The sequence below is a fragment of the Culex pipiens genome, chromosome 2 (assembly GCF_016801865.2).
Source record: "Culex pipiens pallens isolate TS chromosome 2, TS_CPP_V2, whole genome shotgun sequence".
In the NCBI taxonomy this organism is placed as follows: Eukaryota; Metazoa; Arthropoda; class Insecta; order Diptera; family Culicidae; genus Culex; species Culex pipiens.
The window spans coordinates 35,716,456-35,743,329 of NC_068938.1; the positions used below are offsets into that span (position 1 = coordinate 35,716,456).

The following is a 26,874-nucleotide window of genomic DNA, read 5'->3' on the forward strand; positions in this document are numbered from 1 at the left end:
GATGGTAGAGAGTCCTCCAAATGCTAAATCGGACCAAATTTGAGACACACGCTAACTATTGCTTACACCGTGAAACACTCATTTGCGCTTCAGGTTGAGTCATGTGGAAAGAAAAGAACATTAACCAAATCCGCCATCACTGCCCTCCACGTGTTCAGCAAACACCCAACGCTGCTACTCCAGCTCCCTGCCACGATCGAAACGCGCGCGCCAAGTGGTTGGCGCTGCCCAAGATCTCCGCACAGCCGCCGTCGCGACGCATTCAAATCTCTGCTGGTCTTCTAGGCGCACGCGCGGGGCAGCATCTCTTGGCGCGCGCGATCTCCGCATGGTAATTCTACTTGCGGTCGATATAAAACTAAATTTCGCGTGGCGCGCTTTTTCAGTCTCCGATCGGTTGCCGCGCGGGACGTTACGAGTTCTATCTTTTTGGGTGCCAAGATGGCAACGACCACACTGAGGGTGGTCTGCTGGATCGCGACGGTTTTCGTGGTGATGGCGTTTGTGGTGGAAAGTGGGAGTGGTTCCAGGATATTGGCGATTTTCCCGTCGCCGGCGAAGAGTCACCAGATAGTGTTTCGGGCGATGGTGAAGGGACTGTTGGAGCGGGGACATCACGTGACAATGATGAGTACGGATCCGATCGAGACGGACAATCCGAACATTACGCAGATTAACTGGAATTTTGCGCACAAGATTGTGAAGGAAAACTTAGATGTGGCCAAGTTGAGGCAGGAAAACTGTAACTCGCTTACGATTTCAATGCAGCTGCTGCATGTGGCGGAAATGTTTGTGCGTGCCGAGATGAACCATCCGGATGTTCAGCAGCTGATCCGGAATGCTGGTGATGAGCAGTTTGACGTTTTGATCGTGGAGTACTTCCAGATGACACCGTTCTTTGCGTTCGCTGAGCTGTTCAACGTACCGATGATCGGAATTACCTCGATCGACTCAATCTCGTTGGCGCACCAGGTCGTCGGAAACGTGGCAAACCCAGTGGCTCATCCGGAAATGAGTCACAAGTTTTCCGGAAATCCGAACTTTTTCCAACGGATAGAAGCCTTCTTCACGAAGTTGTTCCTTGAACACATCCTGATCCCCGGAGAGTTTGCCAAGTACGATGAAATCATAGAGCAAAACTTTGGCAGCAACATGTCTAAATCGTACGAGCTGATGAACCGTGCTGATTTCCTTATGACCAACGTAGAACCAGCGATGGGCTTCATTCGACCGATCGTTCCCCAAGCGATTCAGCTCGGCTTTCTTCACATCGAGCCCCCAAAACCCCTTCCCGCAGACCTTCAACAGTACTTGGACCGATCACGCCACGGAGTGATCTACTTCAGCCTCGGAACGCTCATCCGCAGTGACTCGGTCAATGCCAAAAACACCAAGATCTTCATGGACGTGTTCAAGTCGCTCAAATATGACGTACTGTGGAAGTGCGACAGTGAAGTGGATCTTAACGGAACCACTAACATACGCATCGCTCGATGGCTTCCCCAGCAAGATCTACTCGGTAGGTTTGACGTAAATCACTTAGAAGCGATACATTGATATAACCCCCAGGGGCCCGGAGTGGACACTCAATTCAAGTTCACTGAGCATTATGGGAATTTTTGTGCTGAGCCAGCATCTTTTTATTACCATAACAATAACTAATTATACATGTTTATTTGAGTATTTGAGTATCATTGAAAAAACAACAGTGTAATCATTATCTCTCTTTGAGTTCAAGTAACGTTTTCCGGTGCTTTCCCTCTTGTTTGCAACAGAGCTAAGATCAGCTAGCGTCAGCAGTTTAGTTTCCAGTACAAAAATGTTCGCAGTACTTTGAGAAAATTAACACTTGTAGTATCAATGTGGGGTGTTCAAGTAAGCTGAAAAAGGTGAGAAGGTGACTGAAACTATCGTGATGGTATCAATTAGATCTGTTTTTTTTTTCAATTGACAATAATTTTCATCTTAAATATTTTTTTTTGAAATCATCGATATGCATAATATTGTTCAATTTATACAATAATGAGAAATTGGAATCGATACTGAATCTGTTTAACCATCTTTAAGCCCATCCACCACTTTTCTGACTTACAAATTTGAAATTGGAAAAAAATCCTATTTTTCAACCAATTTGAATTTCGTGTGACTTGGCCATTGTTGCAGAAAAATGTAACATCATGGTTCAAAATCCGGACACTTAAAGCAAATCTTTTTTTTTTTTAATTGTCAAAAAATCATGTGGGCAATTCTCTAATAAAACTGGAATTAGATGTTATTTGTATTTTTTTATTAGGCTCAAACTTTGTGGGAGCCTTGGTTCACACATACAAGTCTCCATAAAATTTTGGCAGCTGTCAAAAATGGTACGAAAATATTCAAACAGTTGCAAGTTTTCAGTGAATTTTTTGATCAATTTGGTGTCTTTGCCAAAGTTGTAGGTATTGTTGTAGGATTATTGAGATAAAATAGGTACACGAAACATTTTTTAGCCGATTTTTTTATAAACTTTTTTTTTCACAAAAACACAATTTTCCAAAATACATATATTTTGATTGTCTAGATTTTTTTATATGTTTCAGGAGAAAAAAACCCACAACTTTTGAGCCATAATGAAGTACCTATGGTCAAAAAATCTGCCACCGAGTTATGAATTTTTGAAAAAATAGTGATTTTTGGATAAAAATTAAATGTCATACAAACAAAATTAACTTAATTATTTTATTTCAAATTGAATTTGCAATTGAAAAGTACTATACAGATTTTTTGATAATAACATTTCAAAAGGGCCAAACGTTCAATATTACGCCCGTTTAAAATGTTAGGTTTGATTAAAAACAATCAAAATATTGATTTCGAAAAAATCGAAAAAATTTTACCATTGAAAATTGGACCATTAGTTGCTGAGATATCGACAATAGAAAATGGAGGGTTGTTTGGGTGAGACTCAGCAAACATTAATTTTCATGTTTCTTTTTCTTTAGGCCGCTGTATCTCAGCAACCAGAGTTTCAATCTTCAATGTCTCTTAGAAAATTTTATAGCACATTTTCTGAAACCTTATAAAAAAATTAAAAAAAATTTAGAAATGGTCACTCATGATCACTATTATTAAAAATCGAAAATCTGCAAATAAAATCAAACTTATGGTGGCTATATCTTGAAAACGGATTTTTCCAAAAATAAATATATTTTTAAAATTTCATAACTCGGCGGCAGATTTGAGGCTCAAAAGTTGCGGTTTTTTTTGTCCCTTAAAACATGTCAAAACATCTAGAAAATCAAAAAATACGTATTTTGGAAAATCGTAGAGAATTGCTCATGCTATAAGATGAAAATGTAGAAATAATATTGTAAAATACGTCCGGGAATTCGAAGCATGACGTTATTGACATCAGGGATTCACATATTCTTTCAAAGAAATTTGCAATGACAGTAAAAAATGGACATTAGGGACATCTTTTGTCTCGATTTCTTCGGCAAAAATAAGAATCGTTGCTAATTTTGAGCAAAACCGGTTGACTCAAAATTGGCACATATACTCGATTTCCATTTTTCTTGTCACACTTTCGCTGATCGCTGCTCATCTAGTAAAAAATTTCAGCAGCGCATTATTCGAAGCATTGGTAGAGTCTGACTCCCTATAAAAAAAATAACACTGCAAAAAATCTGATGGTAAAATCGCATGCAAAAGCATCCACATCACCTTCGTCAAAAAATACACTTAATATTACACACTGCATGTAATTGTTTTATAAACACAAAAAAAAAAGTTGCAACCGACGGGATTCAAACCCAGCACCAACAGCTAGGACTGGCGCCGTAGCCCGCTTGGCCATCAGATCTATGAAGAATGTAAAGGATAAACGCATATATGAGGTTGAAATTTCGGTCTAGAAGGTTTCCCATACTGATGGGCTACATATTTTAGGGTGTAAAATTACACGGAATTCCATAAAATAATGCAAAATTTATTTTACAACCAGGAAGCTGGATTACTACTTTTTTAGCTGTGAAAGAACAATAGTGCCATTCAGTCTGGTAGATCAATTCTGTCAAACAAAATGCGGATTTCGTGCCAAAATTTAAATTAATCAAATTATCACATTTTTGCGAATTTTGTCTAACCAAGATCCATCTGGGATGCGGATGCATTCTTTTCTAACCACAGGCTTTAACACTCAAGGTGTTCAACTATCCTAAATTGACTATAGGTGCTAATTTTGCTAACCGCTATCAATTTTATACAACCGCTTGAAAGATCGTCAACTTTTGCGAATTGATGTTAAAGTTAATTAAACTTTACAATGTTTAACATATTATTATGGATTGTTACAGATTTAGCAGTAAACAATGCAACAATGAAGCAATATACTGTGCCAACAGTTTTTGTTATTTATTTGTTTATTGTTTAGTTCTATAAAATGTCAACAAGACTCCCAAATTAATACATCAACAAATCACCTGCCGACACTGAGCGCCACCACCAGTTGGCGCCAAATTGGCTCGTAAAACTTTAAAACTGACTCAGCAAGCTAAAAACGCCAAAAGCTGCAGATCAAACAGCTGCTGATAGTTTTTTTACTACCCTTTCGAGGCCAATAATTAATCATTTCCTAAGTGGGAAGCTTTTTGGCTTTTTGGAATTTATTTGTTTTTCTCGAAATATCTCGTATGATTTAAAAGCAGCAATTTTCCGCAGTGCAGCTTTAATTGCAATATTAATAAGAGCAGCATCTTTACTCATTTTTGCTTTCAGTGATTTTGCAGACGCCATTACGCCATCTTATTTTGGAAACAAATCTTTCTAATGAGCTTCTGCAGTGGTAGTTAAAACTGCAAGGTCGGCTTTATATGCTTGTGTGCACGTGTGTGTGGGTGTGTTTTATTTTATTTATTTTTTAACAAGGTTGGAATCTGGTAACAGACAACTGAGGAAACACTTCTCAAGGTAGTGTGGGGATGGGAAACTCCTGATGCACTAAACCCTTCCTTGAGCGTCGTACCCTTTTCCCCCCAGGACCACCTTTCGGTATTACTTCGGTGGGAGGCGTTTTTTGTATTTTTTTGTTTGTTTATTTTGTATTTAGTATAAGGTAGTATAAACAATAATCATTTTACTATGGAGAATTGTAACTTTTTACATCTTCTTAGAGAATATTTCCCAAAACCCTGTAAATGTTTCCTATTCTAATGTTTCTTATAGGTTTTGGTCCGAGCAACAACTTTGTAGAACAACGCAAAGCGCTAGGAATTGATCCCGCAAAGATACAAAATCTTTTTTGAAGATTACTTATTTCGGCAAAATTATAAAACGTGCAAAAAGAATTAACTTGTATATTTTCGGGATAAACTCCTAGCGCTTTGCGTCATTCTACAAAGTTATTTCTCGGACCAAAATCTATTTAAAAAAAATTAAGACGAGAAAATTTTATCCGTTTGAGAACATATTTCTAGAAGAAGAGTTAAAAAAACCCCACTCAAATAAATTATTGAAAATGATTTTTGAAAGCAAAATCAAATTTTCAATAAAAACGTTCATTTTTTATGAAATGTACTGTTTTCAAGTAATGGCTAGTTTAAGGAATACTTTTTTTTTATTTCTTTTCGTTTTTTTGAATTTAATTGATTTAAGAAAAGTATCCCTGACAAAAAATGTTCATTAACCCGAGCAGACGGAAATAACTTAGGAATAACATTTTTTGGAATTAGAAAATACTAGGCCAATAACCTTTCCCGGGCAGACGGTAATAAAAAAATTCATGGCATTTCAATAACAAATACTGTTAAAATAACAGAAAGGGTTATGGAATCTTCTTGAAAAATCAATTTTTGCATAAGGGTTTAATAACAGTTTTGTTATCATAACAAAATTTGTTATTGGTCTGATATTGGTTGAAAGCCAAAACATGGATTGTTACAGATTAAGCAGTAAACAATGCAACAATGAAGCAATATACTGTGCCAACAGTTTTTGTTATTTATTTGTTAACATTTTTTGTTATGCAAGAATACCTCCAACCGTTATTGGGACGATCGGATTAGTTGTTAAAATAACAAAAAAATAATAACAAAGATTTGTTCGAAGAATAACTCAAAATGTTATTAGTCTGTTATTACAATAACAATCCAATAACAAAAAAATCATAACGACGAATAACAAATCTTGTTATAAATAACATCAAATGTTATTGGCCTAGTATTTTCAAATATCAAAAAATGTTATTCCCAAGTTATTTCCGTCTGCTCGGGTGATGTTATTTATAACAAGATTTGTTATTCGTCGTTATGATTTTTTTTATTGAATTGTTATTGTAATAACCGAATAATAACATTTTTAGTTATTCTTCGAACAAATCTTGTTATTATTTTTTGTTATTTTAACAACTACCCGAGCAGACGGAAATAACTTGGGAATAACATTTTTTGATATTTGAAAATACTGGGCCAATAACATTTTATGTTATTTATAACAAGATTTGTTATTCGCCGTTATGATTTTTTTGTTATTGGATTGTTATTGTAATAACAGAATAATAACATTTTGAGTTATTTTTCGAACAAATCTTTGTTATTATTTTTTGTTATTTTAACAGCTAATCCGATCTTCCCAATAACAGTTCGAGGTATTCTTCCATAACAAAAAATGTTATTCCTAAGTTGTTTTTGATTTCAATCAATATCAGACCAAAAACTAATTTTGTTATGATAACAAAAACTGTTATTAAACCCTTATGCAAAAATTGATTTTTCAAGAAGATTCCATAACCCTTTCTGTTATTTTAACAGTATTTGTTATTTAAATGTCATGAATTTTGTTATTACCGTCTGCCCGGGTAATCCGATCATCCCAATAATAGTCGGCGGTATTCTTCCATAACAAAAACTGTTATTCCCAAGTTGTTTTGGCTTTCAACCAATATCAGACCAAAAACAAATTTTGTTATGATAACATAAACTCTTATTCAACTCTAATGCAAAAATGAATTTTTCAAGAAGATTCCATAACATTTTCTGTTATTTTAACAGTATTTGTTATTGAAATGGCATGAATTTTGTTATTACCGTCTGCCCGGGAACCCGAACAGACGGTAATAACTAAATTCATGCCATTTCAATAACAAATACTGTTAAATTAACAGAAAGTGTTATGGAAAATTCTTGCAAAATCCATTTTTGCATAAAAGTTTAATAACAGTTTATGTTATCATAACAAAATTTGTTATTGGTCGGATATTGGTTGAAAGCCAAAACAACTTTGGAATAACGTTTTTTGTTATGGACAAATACCTCCAACTGTTATTGGGATGATCGGATTAGTTGTTAAAATAACAAAAAATAATAACAAAGATTTGTTCGAAGAATAACTAGAAATGTTATTAGTCTGTTATTACAATAACAATCCAATAACAAAAAAATCATAACGATGAATAACAAATCCTGTTATAAATAACATAAAATGTTATTGGCCCAGTATTTTCAAATATCAAAATACGTTATTCCCAAGTTATTTTCCTCTGCTCGGGAAGTGCTTCGAAAATTTCCTACCATTTTCTCTCTGGATCCAAAAATCAGAAAATTTCGCAAAAGTTTCATATTAAAACATAAAAAAATCGAACCAACAGTTTCAGAGATATTGTCAGTAGACAATTACAGGCTAATTAGGTCCCGAGCAGACGGAAATAACTTGGGAATAACATTTTTTGTTATTTGAAAATACTAGGCCAATAACATTTAAGTTATTTATAACAAGTTTTGTTATTCGCCGGTATGATTTTTTTGTAATTGCCCAAGCAGACGGAAATAACTTGGGAAGGTCAGTTTTTGATATTGTGAGAAGATCGAAATATGTTATTGGGATGATCGGATTAGTTGTTAAAATAACAAAAATCAATAACAAAGATTTGTTCGAAGAATAACTTAAACTGTTATTATGTTGTTATTGCAATAACAAACCCGGGCGGAAAGTGAGTTGGTTACGACAACTTCGAACTATCTTGGCTTGTTTATTTGCATCTTGCTGTAAACTCCTCGAGTTATGACGACTTTTAGAACCGACTGCGTATCATGGAAAGTATATTCCATGATCATACTGCATTATCTACAGTTTATATTGAGGTGTTAGTGGTAGTTTTTTTGGACTTAGCAAAAATTTCGAAAATTTTATTTTTTCCAAAATTTTACCCGAACATCATGAAATGATTATTTTGACTTTATTTCAAATTTATGCTGGACTTAGAAAAATTAGCAGTCACTGACATAATTTTCAATTTCCGACACTTAGAATAATGTTCATGAGCTGATATTTTAAAGTTTGATTTTATTTATGTTGGACTTTGACATTTTTGCGTATATTTTTCAATTCCTTACTTTTACAGAAAAAGCATTTTTTTGGGACATAGAAATTTTTTGGGAGTTTGGAAACATGATAAATTATTTTGATGTTTATTTTGCTTTGAACCAAAATTTCGGAAAAATCGACGAAATTACAGGAAATTTTTGTCCGATTTTTACAAAAACATCAGTTTGTTCCTAAAATAATGTCCCTAACAAAACGTCTTCATTGAAATTTTGAAATTAGAAAGTCGGTTTTTAATAATTATTGATATACCCCCTAGAAAAATCATTCCGGCACTTAGAAAATTTACGGGATCCGTATCACGACAAGATTTTTGGTAGAATTTATTTGATTTTTTGGACTTAGCAAAATTTTGGCTTTCGACCAGTAAAATATTTTCAACACTTAAAATTTTTCGAGAACAAGAAACTGAAAAAAAAATTTGGACATAGAAAATTTTTGGGAGTTTAGAAACATGATAAATTATGTTGATGTTTATTTTTACTTTGAACCAAAATTTCGGAAAAATCGTCGAAATTACAGGAAATTTTCGTCAGATTTTTACAAAAACATCAGTTTGTTCCTAAAATAATGTCCCTAACAAAACGTTTTCATTGAAATTTTGAAATTCGAAAGTTGGTTTTTAATAATTATTGATATACCCCCTACAAAAATCGTTTCGGCACTTAGAAAATTTACGGGATCCGTATCACGACAAGATTTTTGGTAGAATTTATTAGATTTTCAGGACTTAGCGAAATTTTTGCTCTCAGCCAGTTGAAAATTTTTCAACATTTTGAAAAATTATTTTGATAAGAAACATTACCAGGCTTTTTGAAATTTTACTGTGGATTTTTGGACTTATGCAATTTTAGGAATCTTTTCATAAACTTTTATTTTTAATTAAAAAAAAAATGGAATATAGAGACTTTGGATTTTTCGTGATTTGGAAAATTATTGTGACCGATTCTTAGCGAAGCTACACCAAAATGTCACATTTTTCAATTTTCAATGTGATTTTTAATATGAAAAAAATCATTTTTATTATGATGCAATAATTGTAATGTGCTTTAAATGCGTTTTCTTACCTTAAAAGCCAAGAATATTGACCAAATGTGGTCTGCAAGCCATTGAACGGGAGAGGAGTTTTTTCATAAATCTGCTCCTTTCGTTGTCCCGTCACGAAAAGAAATGGCTGGTAAAAACTCAAATTTCAACCAATTCTTTCAGTTCAAGGAGCAAAAGATTCGTTTTTTAATTTATGATAATGTGTAGAAGAGCAAGGTTTTTAAAAATCAAATTGGCAAAACTGTAGCGATTTTTGTAGTGTGCCTTTTAAAAGTCCAGTTTTACGATGTTGTCCCGTCACGCTGCATTTTTATTTCAGGGGAGGCACAGGTACTATATGGTTCATTCTGCATGTTATTTCTTTGTAGGAAAATCAACTATCTTTCCAAATATGTAATAACATTGGGGGGTTTCTTCTTTTATTTTGCCACTACAGCCAAAACGCTGAAAAAAGCTTAGAATTTTTTTGTAAAGGAGCCGAAGAATCGGTCTTGTGACATTTTGGCGATTCAACGCTTTCTCCACAATTTTTTAATGAGTTTTTAAAGTAAAATAATTGTTCAACTTTGAAAAATCTTGTTTTGATGTAAGTGCGTATATTCCTGCAATATTACTCATATTTGTGAAGAGGAAGAAGGGGGGGGGGGTCTGAATTGTGGCGGGATTTCAGTTGTTTGCTACTATAAACTCAACTTGATGTGGCATTGTTGGTCAAATAAACTCAACAAGATTTTTCGCAGATACGCCTCGAACAATTTATGTTCGTGGCCATGTTCGGTTATCTCTTAACCATACCCTGGGGTGAACTTGACTTGTTCGTGTTTTTACGAACATGGGTAGATTTTTCCAAGATGCAACTTTCTGCCCGGGAACCAATAACACAGAAGGAATCATGAAGGAATAAAAAGATTTGTTATTTTGTGCGGAGAGGTGGAGCAGCATAATAACAAAAAATGTTATTGAACTGGTATGTCTCCATAACAAAAAAAGTTATTGTTTTGGTTTATTTGTAATTTGCAAATAAACCTGCAGTTGCCATAACTCCTCTGTACTAGTCAGGGCTGCAGAGTCGAGTACCTCCAAGCGACTTTGAATCCATACTTTGAAGACAACTCCGACTCTGGATGCAGGATATGACGTCAACGACGACTTCAGCTCTCCAAAAATACCCGACTTCACAGATTCCGACTCCAAGTAAAAGTTGCTGAAAATTAGATGAATCCGATGCAGTCTCCGAGGTCACACTCCAGCTCGAACTTCAAAGTCAGCTCCGACTTCCTGGCTCTGTGAAAATAATAACAGTTTTTGTTATTCACACTTCAAAAATTCTCAATAAATAAATCAATTCCGTTAGGTAATATAACAAAATTAAAAATAAAGAACTCTCAAAAGTTAATTTATCGGATTAATTTAGCTTAAGGACCCCATTTCATGACCAAAATAATGACCCCGACGAAATTGGTCAAAATTATTTCATAGTTTTAGCCAATTTTAGTAAATCCCTTAGGGGGTATATCAAATAATCAAAAAAATCAACTTTCAAAATTTCAACTTTTAGAATAATTTTAGCTTAAGGACCCCATTTCAAGGCCAAAATAATGACCCTGACGAAATTGGTCAAAATTATCCCATAGTTCTAACCATTTTAAACTAAGTCCTTTAGGGGGTATATCAAATAATTAAAAAAAATCAACTTTCAAAATTTCAACTTTTCAGTATAATTTTAGCTTAAGGACCCCATTTCATGACCAAAATAATGACCCTGACGAAATTGGTCAAAATTATCCCATAGTTCTAGCCAATTTCAACAAATTCCCTTAGGGGGTATATCAAATAATTAAAAAAATCAACTTTCAAAATTTCAACTTTTTAGAATAATTTTAGCTTAGAACCCCATTTCATTACCAAAATAATGACCCTGACAAAATTGGTCAAAATTATCCCATCCCGGGCAGACGGTAATAACAAAATTCATGACATTTAAATAACAAATACTGTTAAAATAACAGAAAGGGTTATGGAATCTTCTTGAAAAATCAATTTTTGCATAAGGGTTTAATAACAGTTTTTGTTATCATAACAAAATTAGTTTTTGGTCTGATATTGATTGAAATCAAAAACAACTTAGGAATAACATTTTTTGTTATGGAAGAATACCTCGAACTGTTATTGGGATGATCGGATTAGTTGTTAAAATAACAAAAAATAATAACAAAGATTTGTTCGAAAAATAACTCAAAATGTTATTATTCTGTTATTACAATAACAATCCAATAACAAAAAAATCATAACGGCGAATAACAAATCTTGTTATAAATAACATAAAATGTTATTGGCCTAGTATTTTCAAATATCAAAAAATGTTATTCCCAAGTTATTTCCGTCTGCTCGGGGGCAGACGGTAATAACAAAATTAATAATATTTCAATAACAAATCCTGTTAAAATAACAAAAAGTGTTATTATTTTATCCTGAAGTTCAACTTCAAGAAGAAAAAATAATAACAGTTTCTGATAAAATAACAAAATTTGGTATTGAAGCGATATTATATTGAAAATGTTTAATAACACGCTAATAAGAGGAAATGTTATACATTTCAAAAACTCTCCTAACAACAAAATTTGTTATTCGTTCGGTATACTGACTTAGAAATAAAATTACCATAAATCGCACAAATGGAAAAGTTTCTAAGTGTCCATAACACAATCTGTTATTTTTTTTTCTTTTGTTAAATATGTTTAGATCTTTGGGATAATTTTGTCTAATTTCGTCGGGGTCATTATTTTGGCCATGAAATGGGGTCCTTAAGCTAAAATTATTCTAAAAAGTTTAAATTTTGAAAGTTGATTTTTTTTATTATTTGATATACCCCCTAAGGGACTTTGCCAAAATTGGCTAGAACTATGGGATAATTTTGACCAATTTTGTCAGGGTCATTATTTTGGCCATGAAATGGGGTCCTTAAGCTAAAATTATTCTAAAAAGTTGAAATTTTGAAAGTTGATTTTTTTAATTATTTGATATACCCCCTAAGGGATTTTACTAAAATTGGCTAGAACTATGGGATAATTTTGACCAATTTCGCCAGGGTCATTATTTTGACCATGAAATGGGGCTAAAATTATTCTAAAAAGTTGAAATTTTGAAAGTTGATTTTTTTAATTATTTGATATACCCCCTAAGGGACTTTGCTAAAATTGGCTAGAACTATGGGATAATTTTGACCAATTTCGTCGGGATCATTATTTTGGTCATGAAATGGGGTCCTTAAGCTAAAATTATTCTAAAAAGTTGAAATTTTGAAAGTTGATTTTTTAAATTATTTGATATACCCCCTAAGGGATTTTACTAAAATTGGCTAGAACTATGGGATAATTTTGACCAATTTCGTCAGGGTCATTATTTTGGCCATGAAATGGGGTCCTTAAGCTAAAATTATTCTAAAAAGTTGAAATTTTGAAAGTTGTTTTTTTTTTATTATTTGATATACCCCCTAAGGGACTTTGCTAAAATTGGCTAGAACTATGGGATAATTTTGACCAATTTCGTCGGGATCATTGTTTTGGTCATGAAATGGGGTCCTTAAGCTTAAATTATTCTAAAAAGTTGAAATTTTGAAAGTAGATTTTTTTGATTATTTGATATACCCCCTAAGGCATTTTACTAAAATTGGCTAGAACTATGAAATAATTTTGACCAATTTCATCGGGGTCATTTATTTCACCATGAAATGGGGTTTCAATCTAAAATTAATCCGATAAATTAACTTTTGAGAGTTCTTTTTTTTTATTTTGTCATATTCCCTAACGGAATTGATTTATTTATTGAGAATTTTTGAAGTGTGAATAACAAAAACTGTTATTATTTTCACAGAGCCAGGAAGTCGGAGCTGACGGTGAAGTTCGAGCTGGAGTGTGGACCTTGGAGATTGCATCGGATTCATCTAATTTTCAGCAACATTTATTTGGAGTCGGAATCTGTGAAGTCGGGTATTTTTGGAGAGCTGAAGTCGTCGTTGACGTCATATCCTGCATCCAGAGTCGGAGTTGTCTTCAAAGTATGGATTCAAAGTCGCTTGGAGGTACCCGACTCTGCAGCCCTGACTAGTACAGAGGAGTTATGGCAACTGCAGGTTTATTTGCTAATTACAAATTAACCAAAACAATAACTTTTTTTGTTATGGAGACATACCAGTTCAATAACATTTTTTGTTATTATGCTGCTCCACCGCTCCGCACAAAATAACAAATCTTGTTATTCCTTCATGATTCCTTCTGTGTTATTGGTTTGTTATTGCAATAACAACATAATAACAGTTTAAGTTATTCTTCGAACAAATCTTTGTTATTGATTTTTGTTATTTTAACAACTAATCCGATCATCCCAATAACATATTTCGATCTTCTCACAATATCAAAAACTGACCTTCCCAAGTTATTTCCGTCTGCTCGGGATAGTTCTAACCATTTTAAACAAAGTCCTTTAGGGGGTATATCAAATAAATAAAAAAAATCAACTTTCAAAATTTCAACTTTTTAGAATAATTTTAGCTTAGAACCCCATTTCATGGCCAAAATAATGACCCTGACGAAATTGGTCAAAATTATCCCATAATTCTAACCAATTTTAAACAAAGTCTTTTAGGGGGTATATCAAATAATTAAAAAAATCAAATTTCAAAATTTCAACTTTTTAGAATAATTTTAGCTTAAGGACCCCATTTCATGGCCAAAATAATGACCCCGACGAAATTAGACAAAATTATCCCAAAGATCTAAACATATTTAACAAAAGAAAAAATAATAACAGATTGTGTTATGGACACTTAGAAACTTTTCCATTTGTGCGATTTATGGTAATTTTATTTCTAAGTCAGTATACCGAACGAATAACAAATTTTGTTATTAGGAGAGTTTTTGAAATGTATAACATTTCCTCTTATTAGCGTGTTATTAAACATTTTCAATATAATATCACTTCAATACCAAATTTTGTTATTTTATCAGAAACTGTTATTATTTTTTCTTCTTGAAGTTGAACTTCAGGATAAAATAATAACACTTTTTGTTATTTTAACAGGATTTGTTATTGAAATATTATTAATTTTGTTATTACCGTCTGCCCGGGTGGATTGTTATTGTAATAACAGACTAATAACATTTTTAGTTATTCTTCGAACAAATCTTTGTTATTATTTTTTGTTATTTTAACAACTAATCCGATCATCCCAATAACAGTTGGAGGTATTCTTCCATAACAAAAAATGTTATTCCAAAGTTGTTTTGGCTTTCAATCAATATCAGACCAATAACAAATTTTGTTATGATAACATAAAATGTTATTAAACCCTTATGCAAAAATGGATTTTTCAAAAGATTCCATAACACTTTTTGTTATTTTAACAGTATTTGTTATTGAAATGGCCTGAATTTTGTTATTACCGTCTGCCCGGGACGTGACACTTACAAAAATTCATTTTCATTGATTCACATTCTTTGTGAGGCTGTATCTCAGACACTTATTTCCCGATTTTCAAAATGCCAAAGTTTTCAAAGTTTGTAGGATATTTTCACAACTTTTAAGAATGACTTGTATAGAAAAACTAATCATTTAAAATGACTTCTTTGGACAAAGAGTTTGCACGGGCAAAGTTTCATCCAAATAAAAAAATGAAATTTAAAAAATCACGAAAAAAATTTCGAAATCGTAGAAAACTACAAATTTATATAAACAATTTGTTGATCTGCAGGGGGCGTATACATTGTTTAAAAAGTTTGCAAAAATGTAACATTGTAAAGTCTAGCAAAATTTACAACTTTCAAAACGTAAAAATCTGCACCTAATGAAAAAAAGAAAATTGCAATAAAAACATCACACGTCATCAAATGCTTCAGTAGGTCGAATAAGTAAAGCAACGGAGTGTGAATGTTGAAGGACAACATAGGAGCATAAATATGGCGTGTGAAACCAATTTGTGCTGACTCACGGTTTGATGACTTCTTCGGAGCCAAGTGAGATAGTTGTTGATCAATTTATTGTTTTGTTCCGTCGCTTTTTGTTCGACTTGGAAAAACTCTGGGGTAAAGCTTTCGTTTATTTTTTTTAATTGCTTGCTTTCAATTGTGGACCTTTTCTCTACTCAAAACCGGAAATGGGTATGTTTAAAAAAAGGCAGAGAATTTGAATTTGAAAAAAAATCGCAGATAATTTAAAAGAGTTTGATTTTCAAAGCAATTAAAAATTCTTTTCATAATGGTAAACGTGAACGTTCAATATATCAAATCAACAATTTGGTAACTCATTTGTTTATCAAAAACATCAACGGAGACCTCCGTGGAAAACTTGTTTTTCTTTTCGGTTAGCTGCTAGAGTTCAAGGAGATCAATTTGACAAAGCTTATATGAACTTTAAAGTGCTACTTCGAGGTTGGAGTATAACTTGAAATTTTCCTTTTAATAATGATAAAAGCATAAATGTTTACTTTTGACTCGACTTGACGCGTGTTTTCTAATTTTATTGAACGGTGTTATTAAAGGGCTTCTGGAACCAAATAATTACAAAACTAAACCTAACGAAAAAGATTGAGCAAAGTTATAAAAATCATTCGGCCATCACTGCCTTCACGTGATATTAGGTATCACACAGTTCACTACCATTCCAAGCTCGCTGACACGACCGACTTACCCGGCCAAGAGGTTGGCGCTGCTCAAGATCTTCACCAAGCCGTCGCGCCTTGGCTGGTCGCATTTCCACTTGGTAGTTCCGGCCGGTATAAAACTAATTTTCGCGAGGCGCGCATTTTCAGTTTTCGATCGTGCGCTGGGCGGGACGTTACGAGTCTTGGTGTCAACATGGGGACGGCCACACTGAGGGTGGTCAGTTTGATCGCGACGGTTTTTGTGTTGATGGCATTTGTGGTGGAAAATGGGAGTGGTTCCAGGATATTGGCGATTTTTCCGTCGCCGGCGAAGAGTCACCAGATAGTGTTTCGGGCGATAGTGAAGGGACTGTTGGAGCGGGGACATCACGTGACAATGATGAGTACGGATCCGATCGAGACGGACAATCCGAATATTACGCAAATTGACTGGAGCTTTGCACACAAGATTATCGTGGAAAACATAGATGTGGCCAAGTTGAGGCAGGAAAACTGTAAAACGCTGACGATTTCGAAGCAACTGCTACATGTTACAGAAATGTTTGTGCGTGCTGAGATGAACCATCCGGATGTTCAGCAGTTGATCCGGAATGCTGGTGATGAGCAGTTTGACGTTTTGATAGTGGAATACTTCCAGATGACGCCGTTCTTCGCGTTCGCTGAGCTGTTCAACGTGCCTATGATTGGAGTGACGTCGATCGACTCGATCTCGCAAGCCCACGAGGTCGTCGGAAACGTGGTGAATCCTGTGATCCATCCGGAAATAAGTCACAAGTTTTCCGTAAATTTGAACTTTTTCCAACGGATTGATGCGTTATTAACCTTCGGGAGGTCGCGCTAGTGTACTTTGTACACAACTTTTGAAAATTGTTGAAAAAAAATGTCTTTTCTTTATTCAAAATGCGTGAAACCCAGGTGTATGCTCAAGTTACACATTTTTCTATAAGAAAACATATGAAAAGTCAAATTTCTGGAGTAAAACCTATTTTTAATGATCTTTTGAAAAAAAAAAAATTTGGATGTGTGTACAAAGTACACCGGCGCGACTGCTCGTGTGAGCTGCTTTTGTGCAAATATAAAATATTTGCAGTAATTTGAAAATAATTCCAAAACAAATGCTCTAAGAAGCAAACAATGTCCAACAAAATTGTAGGAGAGGTCTTATAGAATACCATGAATAACCTGGCCAATCTATGGAAAGTCCCGGTGGCCCCCGGGGATGTTCCGGAGGAGGGACAATTCCGGAATTGTGGTCCTCCGGGCATGATGGGTATCAAACTTCAAGTTTTTCAAAGACAAACAAGACTATTGACATTTTGAGGACCATGAGTGACCTGACCACCCTCCAGATTGTCCCGGCGACCCCCGGGGATGTTCCGGAGAAGGGACAATTCCGGAATTATGGTCCTCCGGGCATGATGGGTTTTAAACTTTAAGATTTTCAAAGATAAACAAGACTATTTATATTTTGAGGTCCATGAGTGACCTGACCACCCTCCAGATTGTCCCGGCGGCCCCCGGAGATGTTCCGGAGGAGGGACAATTCCGGAATTGTGGTCCACCGGACATGATGGGTATCAAACTTCAAGATTTTCAAAGATAAACAAGACTATTGACATTTTGAGGACCATGAGTGACCTGACCATCCTCCAGATTGTCCCGGTGACCCCCGGGGATGTTCCGGAGGAGGGACAATTCCGGAATTCTGGTCCTCCGGGCATGATGGGTATCAAACTTCAAGTTTTTCAAAGATAAACAAGACTATTGACATTTTGAGGACCATGAGTGACCTGACCACCCTCCAGATTGCCCGGTTACCCCCGGGAATGTTCCGTAGGAGGGACAATTCCGGAATTGTGGTCCACCGGATATGATGGGTATCAAACTTCAAGATTTTCAAAGATAAACAAGTATATTGACATGTTGAGGACCATGAGTGACCTGGCCACCCTCCAGATTGTCCTCGTGACTCCCGGGGATGTTCCGGAGGAGGCACAATTCCGGAATTGTGTCCACAATTTGGTTGAACGAAAACTGCGCCACCTGCTGCCAAAATCCTGAAGCGATGTTTTTCCCCATACATTTTCGCGATTTCCCCATACAAACTTCAACAATAAAAAGCGACCCCTAAATGTTAACCGATTTGGCTCAAAATTGGCACAGTTACTTAATACTGAAGAATCGAGCCAGGGGGTAACTCTTAAGATTTTACATATTTTTTTTTTCTTGTCACCCTTCTGCCCAACCATATCTCGAACAACGCAAAATTATACGGTCAGCAGATGGGGGGGGGGGGGGGGGGGAAGGGGGGGGTTAGAAAATTGAAATTACAGGCTACGGTTTCAACATTTCAATGAAAAAACTGTTTTGAAATGCATTATACACCTGTTCAATGGTTTTGCAATCATAAGTTTCCAATATTTATTAGTATTGACGAAAATTTTATTTAACAAGCCCAAATAAGCTAAATATGATAATCAGTGCAGAAAAAGGCGTTTCAGATTGTTTTGAGTAGATTTGACTTCTATATCCATTGAGATTTTCCAGTTTCATGAAAAAAAAATTGTCCCCTGATTATTCGAACCATTTTTGAAGGTAAAAGAGGCGGGGCGACATAAACTTTGAAAAATATTTGCAACGGCCTAACTTGTTGAAAGCAAATTAACTCACTTCGTTTCGGACAACAGAACTCAACGCGTCGGCGTTATTTATTTGAGAAATACTCAAGAATAGATTTCCAGATATTCCAGAATTATTTTTGATCAAACAATATAAACACCTAAACTCCCAAGCTCGACAAAAAAGGGGAAATTTGTATGGAAATTCCCCCTTTTTCTCGAGCTTGGGAGTTTAGGTGTTAATGTCAAAGTTCACCATTTTCAACATCAAGTACACTCATGATGTCCAAAATCAGTTTTTGACCGACCTGGCCACTTTGGAACCGGGTCCAGTAACCCCGGTGAAACCAGGAATGTGGCCAACCACGCAGATATTCCAGAATTATTTTTGATTAGGCGATATTTATGTTAAAGTTCACAATTTTCAATATTAAGTACACTTATGATATCCGAAATCATTTTTGAGTTCACCTAGCCATTTTGGAACCGGATCTTGGTACTCTGATATTTCAGATTACACCGGAGTACCTGGAATTAGTCTCAAAGTGGCCAGATTAGTCCAAAAATGATTTTGGACATCATGAATGATCTTTATGTTGAAAATGGTATTAGTAAATTCATAACTGTAGCAACATCTAAACACGACACATAAGCATTTGGACAGCTTGATCTATTTTGCAATTTCTGAAACAAAAGGTAACAACTTATGAAACCCCGAGGTGCTGAAAGGCCAAATATTGCTTTACACTTCGAGTTTTGTGAAAACGTAACGTAATGCTTGAGAATAAGCAAACTTCAATGATTACCAGCACTTTTCTTCTAAGGGTCCGAATAATATATAAGAACAGTGTTTTATAATCAATAGTTTCACAAAAATATAATATTGATGAGACATATTTTTGACTAAATTTTTGACTAAGTTATACTAATATTGAAAATATTTCTAATGGAGCCCAAACATGTAAAAGATAATTATCAAAGCAGGAAAATGCACTTTGAATTAGTGCTTTCATCCCGGGAATTCCCGGGATTTTTCCTAAACCGGGAATTCACGAATCCCAGGATTTTTGTATTTTGTCCCGAAATTGGAAAAAAAATCAAATTTTGGTCTGGAAATTCAGATTTTGTTGTGGAAATATATGAACAACGATAAAAAAAATTAAACATATATCCAGAGTTTTTATCAGCATTGATTTGACTTATAAAGCAAAATTGTTGAAAAGACTACGTATATTCATGATTTTAAATTAAAAAAATAATATAATTTTAAATTATTTTTCATGAAACATTTTTGGCAAATAAAGGCGAATGTATCGAATTAAGACAGCTGTTTTTGTCAATTTTTGCATAACGTTTTGATTTTTTTTATTGATTTCAGTTAAAACAGAAACAGAATAGAAAAATTAGTACACCGCTCTCCAAATTGTTGTTGTTGTTGATTTTATTAGGGGAACTTTCACCCTACGGGTCATTCGCTCCCGTAGAGCTCTCCAAATTAATTGGTCTAAAATCTCCTGTACCTACTGAGACGTAGTCCCGATTTTCCCTAGTTGGCGGTAGTGACTTAAGATATTTTGTAAAATATTTTTTTATGTAAAACATGAATGTGTCTCTGGAACAATCCGGTGGTTGGTCAATTTACCAATGGATTCTAAATATTAATGTTTTTGTTTATCTTTGAAAATCTCGAAGTTTAAAACCCATCATGCCCGGAGGACCAGAATTCCGGATTTTCCCTCCTACGGAACTTCCCCGGGGGTCACCGGGACAATCTGAAGGGTGGTCAGGTCACTCATGGTCCTCAAAATGTCAATAGTCTTTTTAATCTTTGAAAATCTTAAAGTATAAAACCCATCATGCCCGGAGGACCGGAATTGTCCCTTCTCCGGAACATCCCCGGGGGCCGCCGGGACAATCTGGAGGGTGGTCAGGTCACTCATGGTCCTCAAAATATCAATAGTCCTTTTAATCTTTGAAAATCTTAAAGTTTAAAACCCATCATGCCCGGAGGACCATAATTCCGGAATTGTCCCTTCTCCGGAACATCCCCGGGGGTCGCCGGGACAATCTGGAGGGTGGTCAGGTCACTCATGGTCCTCAAAATGTCAATAGTCTTGTTTATCTTTGAAAAACTTGAAGTTTGATACCCATCATGCCCGGAGGACCACAATTCCGGAATTGTCCCTCCTCCGGAACATCCCCGGGGGTCGCCGGGACAATCTGGAGGGTGGTCAGGTCACTCATGGTCCTCAAAATGTCAATAGTCTTGTTTATCTTTGAAAAACTTGAAGTTTGATACCCATCATGCCCGGAGGACCACAATTCCGGAATTGTCCCTCCTCCGGAACATCCCCGGGGGTCGCCGGGACAATCTGGAGGGTGGTCAGGTCACTCATGGTCCTCAAAATGTCAATAGTCTTGTTTATCTTTGAAAAACTTGAAGTTTGATACCCATCATGCCCGGAGGACCACAATTCCGGAATTGTCCCTCCTCCGGAACATCCCCGGGGGTCGCCGGGACAATCTGGAGGATGGTCAGGTCACTCATGGTCCTCAAAATGTCAATAGTCTTGTTTATCTTTGAAAATCTTGAAGTTTGATACCCATCATGTCCGGTGAACCACAATTCCGGAATTGTCCCTCCTCCGGAACATCTCCGGGGGCCGCCGGGACAATCTGGAGGGTGGTCAGGTCACTCATGGACCTCAAAATATAAATAGTCTTGTTTATCTTTGAAAATCTTAAAGTTTAAAACCCATCATGCCCGGAGGACCATACTTCCGGAATTGTCCCTTCTCCGGAACATCCCCGGGGGTCGCCGGGACAATCTGGAGGGTGGTCAGGTCACTCATGGTCCTCAAAATGTCAATAGTCTTGTTTGTCTTTGAAAAACTTGAAGTTTGATACCCATCATGCCCGGAGGACCACAATTCCGGAATTGTCCCTTCTCCGGAACATCCCCGGGGGCCACCGGGACAATCTGGAAGTTGGTCTGGTCACTCATGGCATTCTATGAGACCTACCCTACAACTTTGTAGAACATTGTTTGGTTCTAAGGACAGTAGTTTTCGAATTATTTTGAAATTTCTGAAATGTGTACAAAGTACACGACGCGACTGCTCGTGTATTTTTTTTTGACGCGACTTCCGAAAGGTTAACGAAGATTTTCATTGATCACATTTTGTTCCCCGGAGAGTTTGCCAAGTACGATGAAATCATAGAGCAAAACTTCGGCAGTAACATGTCCAAGTCGTACGAGCTGATGAACCGTGTCGATTTCCTTATGACCAACGTAGAACCAGCGTTGGGCTTCATCCGACCGATCGTTCCCCAAGCGATTCAGCTCGGCTTTCTTCACATCGAGCCCCCAAAACCCCTTCCCACGGACCTCCAACAGTACTTGGACCGATCACGCCACGGAGTGATCTACTTCAGCCTCGGAACGCTCATCCGCAGTTCCTCGGTCAATGCCAAAAACACCAAGATCTTCTTGGACGCGTTCAAGTCGCTCAAATACGACGTACTGTGGAAGTACGATAGTGAAGTGGATCTCAACGGATCCACTAACATACGCTTTGCCCGATGGCTCCCCCAGCAAGATCTGCTCGGTAGGTTTGACGTAAATCGCATAAGAATGATACATCGATACTTCCTCCCTGTTACGAAGTTATCTCTCTTTGTCTGATAACATGTTTATCACTTAAAAAACCCCAAGATGTTGAAACAATGCCCATAAAAAAGCTTTAAATTTTATATTTTTTTTGATCTTCCTGGTTCAAAATTTAAAAAAAATGTGTTACATGTTTCATTATTTAGTTCACCCAATTACACAATTACACATAAATTGAACCCAAATATTATCAAGTTGTCGCAAAAATACCATAAATTTGTCTATTTTTAGCTCAAGATGAGCTTCCGCGTCGAGGCGGTCGTAATGTCCCAGATTGAGCTGGCTCTGGATTCATTGGCCTTGTTTGGCGCCTTCGTTTCCACTTCCGGTGGCATTCGTCGCTGGTTGTTACCTTAATTGTCGTTACGCTTCTTTGGTGACACCGCTGGCGGCTTCCAACGTCATTGCTTCCGCTTTTCCAGCTTCGAATTCTTCCACCCTTGGACTGACCCTGGATCTAGATGAATCTGGTCGTCGAATCGAGCATGGTAGAAATCTTGATTGTTTTGCTCAAAATATTCCCGAGCAGACGGTAATATCGTGGGAATAACATTTTTTGATAATTGAAAATACTAGGCCAATAACATTTTATGTTATTTATAACAAGATTTGTTTTTCGTCGTTATGATTTTTTTGTTATTGGATTGTTATTGTAATAACAGTATTATAACATTTTTAGTTATTCTTCGAACAAATCTTTGTTATTATTTTTTGTTATTTTAACAACTAATTAGATCATCTCAATAACAGTTGGAGTTATTCTTCCATAACAAAAAATGTTATTCCCAAGTTGTTTTGACTTTCAACCAATATCAGATCAATAACTATTTTTGTTAGGCTTCATCCATAAAGTACGTCACGCTGAAATCAGCCAAAATTTACCCCCCCCCCCTTTGTCACGCTTTTCCTATACTTATAACACGCAATGTCACACTTGCTCAGACCCCCCCTCCCCCCTTAGAGCGTGACATAGTTTATGGATGACTCCTTATGATAACAAAAACTGTTATTAAACTCTTATGCAAAAATGGATTTGGCAAGAATATTCCATAACACTTTTTGTTATTTTAACAGTATTTGTTATTGAAATGGCATGAATGTTGTTATTACCGTCTGCCCGGGTTTAAATTTACTTCTGAAGCCTCTTCATTTTCAGTTGCAATGATCGCAATAAACCTTACGACAGGTATTTATTTATTTTTTTGTTATTTTTTTTTTATTCAGACTTTCTCTTCCATGCACATTCATTCAGTTAAAATATTATTGAGTGTCCAATCACAATCGATGACTTTTCACCTCAATTTTAAATACAAGCAAATTTCATTTATTCATGTAGCTTCCGCTATTCAGTGATTTCAAATGCAGGAGGTCCTACATGTACAAAAGGGAAAAGGGATAAATATTTTTTGTTATACTTTATCCATTTGCTCGACGACCCTTCAATTAAATTTCTAAATTAATACATCAACAAATCACCTTCTGACCGTGACCGCCACCTGTTGACACCAAATGGTTTTAAAATAAATCACTGCCTTTAAAATTGACTCAGCGGTCTAAGACAGCTTGGAAATTTCAAAATTTCATCCTTATTAATTTTCGCTTTGAGTGACTTCACGAGACGTCAAATCGTTAATCATTTTGGCAGTTAGTATAACTAGTAGACAAAAATGCAGTTAAAAATTGTATTTGAAGGACTTGGCCAAGGTTACTATGGGTACCTTTGGTTAGCTACCGCTGTAATTTTAATAACGTCATGATTCGAATTCCCGGAAGCTTCGAAACCCGGACACTTCATCTTGTTTTATCAATTATTTGGATATAAGTTCGCATTATGAATATCAAAACTGTGTTATTTGATGAATTCTAACATCAACTTTCATTAAAAGTTTGTTTGAGCGCTGTAGCTAATGTCAAAACAATAAAATAAAATAAAATTATAAGATTACCTAAAATGCGAAACATTTCACGTGAAATATTTCATAGGCGTCCGAAGCACCGGGAAGGCAAAGCAAAATTTATAGTTTTGATTTCCTTAAATTCTAGCAAATTTTTATATAAAATATCGATTGTTTTGATGTTAACAGCTTATTTGAGACCTAAAGAATGCCATTCACTAACATTTCAGTCCAAATTTGTGCGATTCATTAGCAAAAACGAGTGTCCGGAATTCGAAGCAAAAGTGTCCGGATTTCGAATCAGCTTTTATCAGTGTCCGGGATTCGAAGCACAACAAGTCATTTTAATTTTCAAATTCTGATGAAAAATTGTTAGAAAAGACATATTTTGCATGCATTCTCTTAAAACTGACTGTTAGTACTACATCCTGATGATATTTCTTCATTTCCAACTTATTACATGATTTTTTGGCAGCTATAACGAAAATTATATGCTACTAAGTGTCCGGATTTCGAATCATGACGTTACATGTACAAAAGGGAAAAGGGATAAATATTTTTTTGTTATACTTTATCCATTTGCTCGACGACCCTTCAATTAAATTTCTAAATTAATACATCAACAAATCACCTTCTGACCGTGACCGCCACCTGTTGACACCAAATGGTTTTAAAATAAATCACTGCCTTTAAAATTGACTCAGCGGTCTAAGACAGCTTGGAAATTTTAAAATTTCATCCTTATTAATTTTCGCTTTGAGTGACTTCACGAGACGTCAAATCGTTAATCATTTTGGCAGTTAGTATAGCTAGCTTGTCGCCGCGGCAGTAGACACAAATGCAGTTAAAAATTGTCTTTGAAGGACTTGGCTAAGGTTACTATGGGTACCATTGGTTAGCTACCGCTGTAATTTTAATAACGTCATGATTCGAATTCCCGGATGCTTCGAAACCCGGACACTTCATCTTGTTTTATCAATTATTTGGAATAAGTTCGCATTATGAATATCAAAACTGTGTTATTTGATGAATTCTAACATCAACTTTCATTAAAAGTTTGTTTGAACGCTGTAGTTAATGTCAAAACAATTAAATAAAATAAAATTATAAGATGACCAAAAATGCGAAACATTTCACGTGAAATATTTCATAGGCGTCCGAAGCACCGGGAAGGCAAAGCAAAATTTATAGTTTTGATTTCCTTAAATTCTAGCAAATTTTTATATAAAATATCGATTGTTTTGATGTTAACAGCTTATTTGAGACCTAAAGAATGCCATTCACTAACATTTCAGTCCAAATTTGTGCGATTCATTATTTTTGCGAAAATCGACGAAAATGGCAATTTTTCGAACCATCCTAACACGGCGTAGGTCACCCTAGTGGGCAAACAAAAGATACGGGTTTAATTATTTTGGCCTAAGAACCCCCAGAAAACTTTGATCCCGATCGGAGAACTTTTTTTTCGGTTTAGGCTCTGAATTATTAAATAAATCAACATTGAAATTTTCGTTTTTTTTTAATAAAAGCATTCGCTTCAATACAAAACCTTGCCAAAATTAGTTCAAATTTTCCCGTACTTGTTATTTTTAAGACCGAATCTTACTTACTTGTATTAAAACTATGTCCGGATCAATCATATGACCTATAGTTGCATAGCGTATTGGAAGACCTTCAAAACGAGCCCAAGATATTGAAAATCTGGCAACCCTCTCAGAAGGGCTTGAAGAAAAAGTTGAAGTTTTCAGCAGCGGTGTAATAAATTCATTAACATTCTTAAAAGTTAACGAATATTTTCGCACTCTTCGGCAAAGTTGTTCTCTGGAACACGGACTGTGAGCTCGTGAGGTTTTTGAAAAATGAATAAATCGTTTAGCTCAAAACTGGCCAAAACCAAAACGCACCGTGACTTTTTCGAAGCCTAATCAGACTTATTTGTATGAAAATTATTTCATTCGTTAGGAAGGTATTTGAAAGACATTTCCATTGAGACCAAAGAATTGAATATATGGCAACCCTGTCTCGAGTTAAAAAAAATGTCATGTTTTTTTTAACTTTTTTAGTGTTTTTTTCGATGAAAAAAACGTTTTTTCGGAATTCTGAGTACGCCATCAAATCGGGCGTCCAATTTTACATAAAAGTCTCTTTGACACCAAATATCTATCTGATCACAGTTTCACGCTGCAAATTATTGAAAAACACCTCTTTTTTCGCATGTTCAAAAATGGAAGGGGTCGTACTGCCCCTCCATCACGAGATATCAAAAAACGGACCTCGGATTCGTGATCAGGGACAAAAGTTACCCCTAAGGACATAGTTTCACGCAAATCGAAGAAGGGTCGAGGCAACTGCTGTGTGAGTTGGCGGAGAATTACCCTTATACATTTTTGCGAAATTCAGCTTTGAAAATTTAAATTTCCAATAAAAGCATTCACTTCGGGGCATAATTTTAGCGCAAAATTAATGACCGTGTCAAAATTGGTCAAAATTTTCTAACAGGTTCAGAGGCATTTGATAGAAAAATGTAATACCAAAATACAGTCCAGACTCGATTATCCGAAGGCCTTGGCAAAATTTCACTTTGGATAATCGAAACTTCTGATAATCGAATCACGAATTTTTTTTTCTTTG

The 26,874-nt window shown here is 35.5% G+C and overlaps 2 protein-coding genes across 2 annotated transcripts in view; both read left to right on the plus strand.

Annotated features, from left to right (window-relative positions):
* The first annotated feature begins 278 nt into the window (after window positions 1-278).
* The window catches only part of LOC120422593 (UDP-glucosyltransferase 2-like), a 35,563-nt gene continuing 8,967 nt past the window's right edge, over window positions 279-26,874 (plus strand). Inside the window, exon 1 of the mRNA XM_039586087.2 lies at window positions 279-1,519. Within this exon, the coding sequence (XP_039442021.1) occupies window positions 442-1,519 (1,078 nt within the window). The 5' untranslated portion in view covers window positions 279-441. The remainder of the gene's footprint in view (window positions 1,520-26,874) is intronic.
* Window positions 16,122-17,242, plus strand: LOC120422594 (UDP-glucosyltransferase 2-like). The gene has a single exon (XM_039586088.2). It carries the CDS (start codon window positions 16,254-16,256, stop codon window positions 16,899-16,901), a length of 648 nt encoding a protein of 215 aa, XP_039442022.1. The 5' UTR covers window positions 16,122-16,253; the 3' UTR covers window positions 16,902-17,242.

What these genes read in the sequence shown, in the direction of transcription:
- LOC120422594 (XM_039586088.2), top strand. Translation starts at nt 16,254, where the DNA reads ATGGGGACGGCCACACTGAGGGTGGTCAGTTTGATCGCGACGGTTTTT.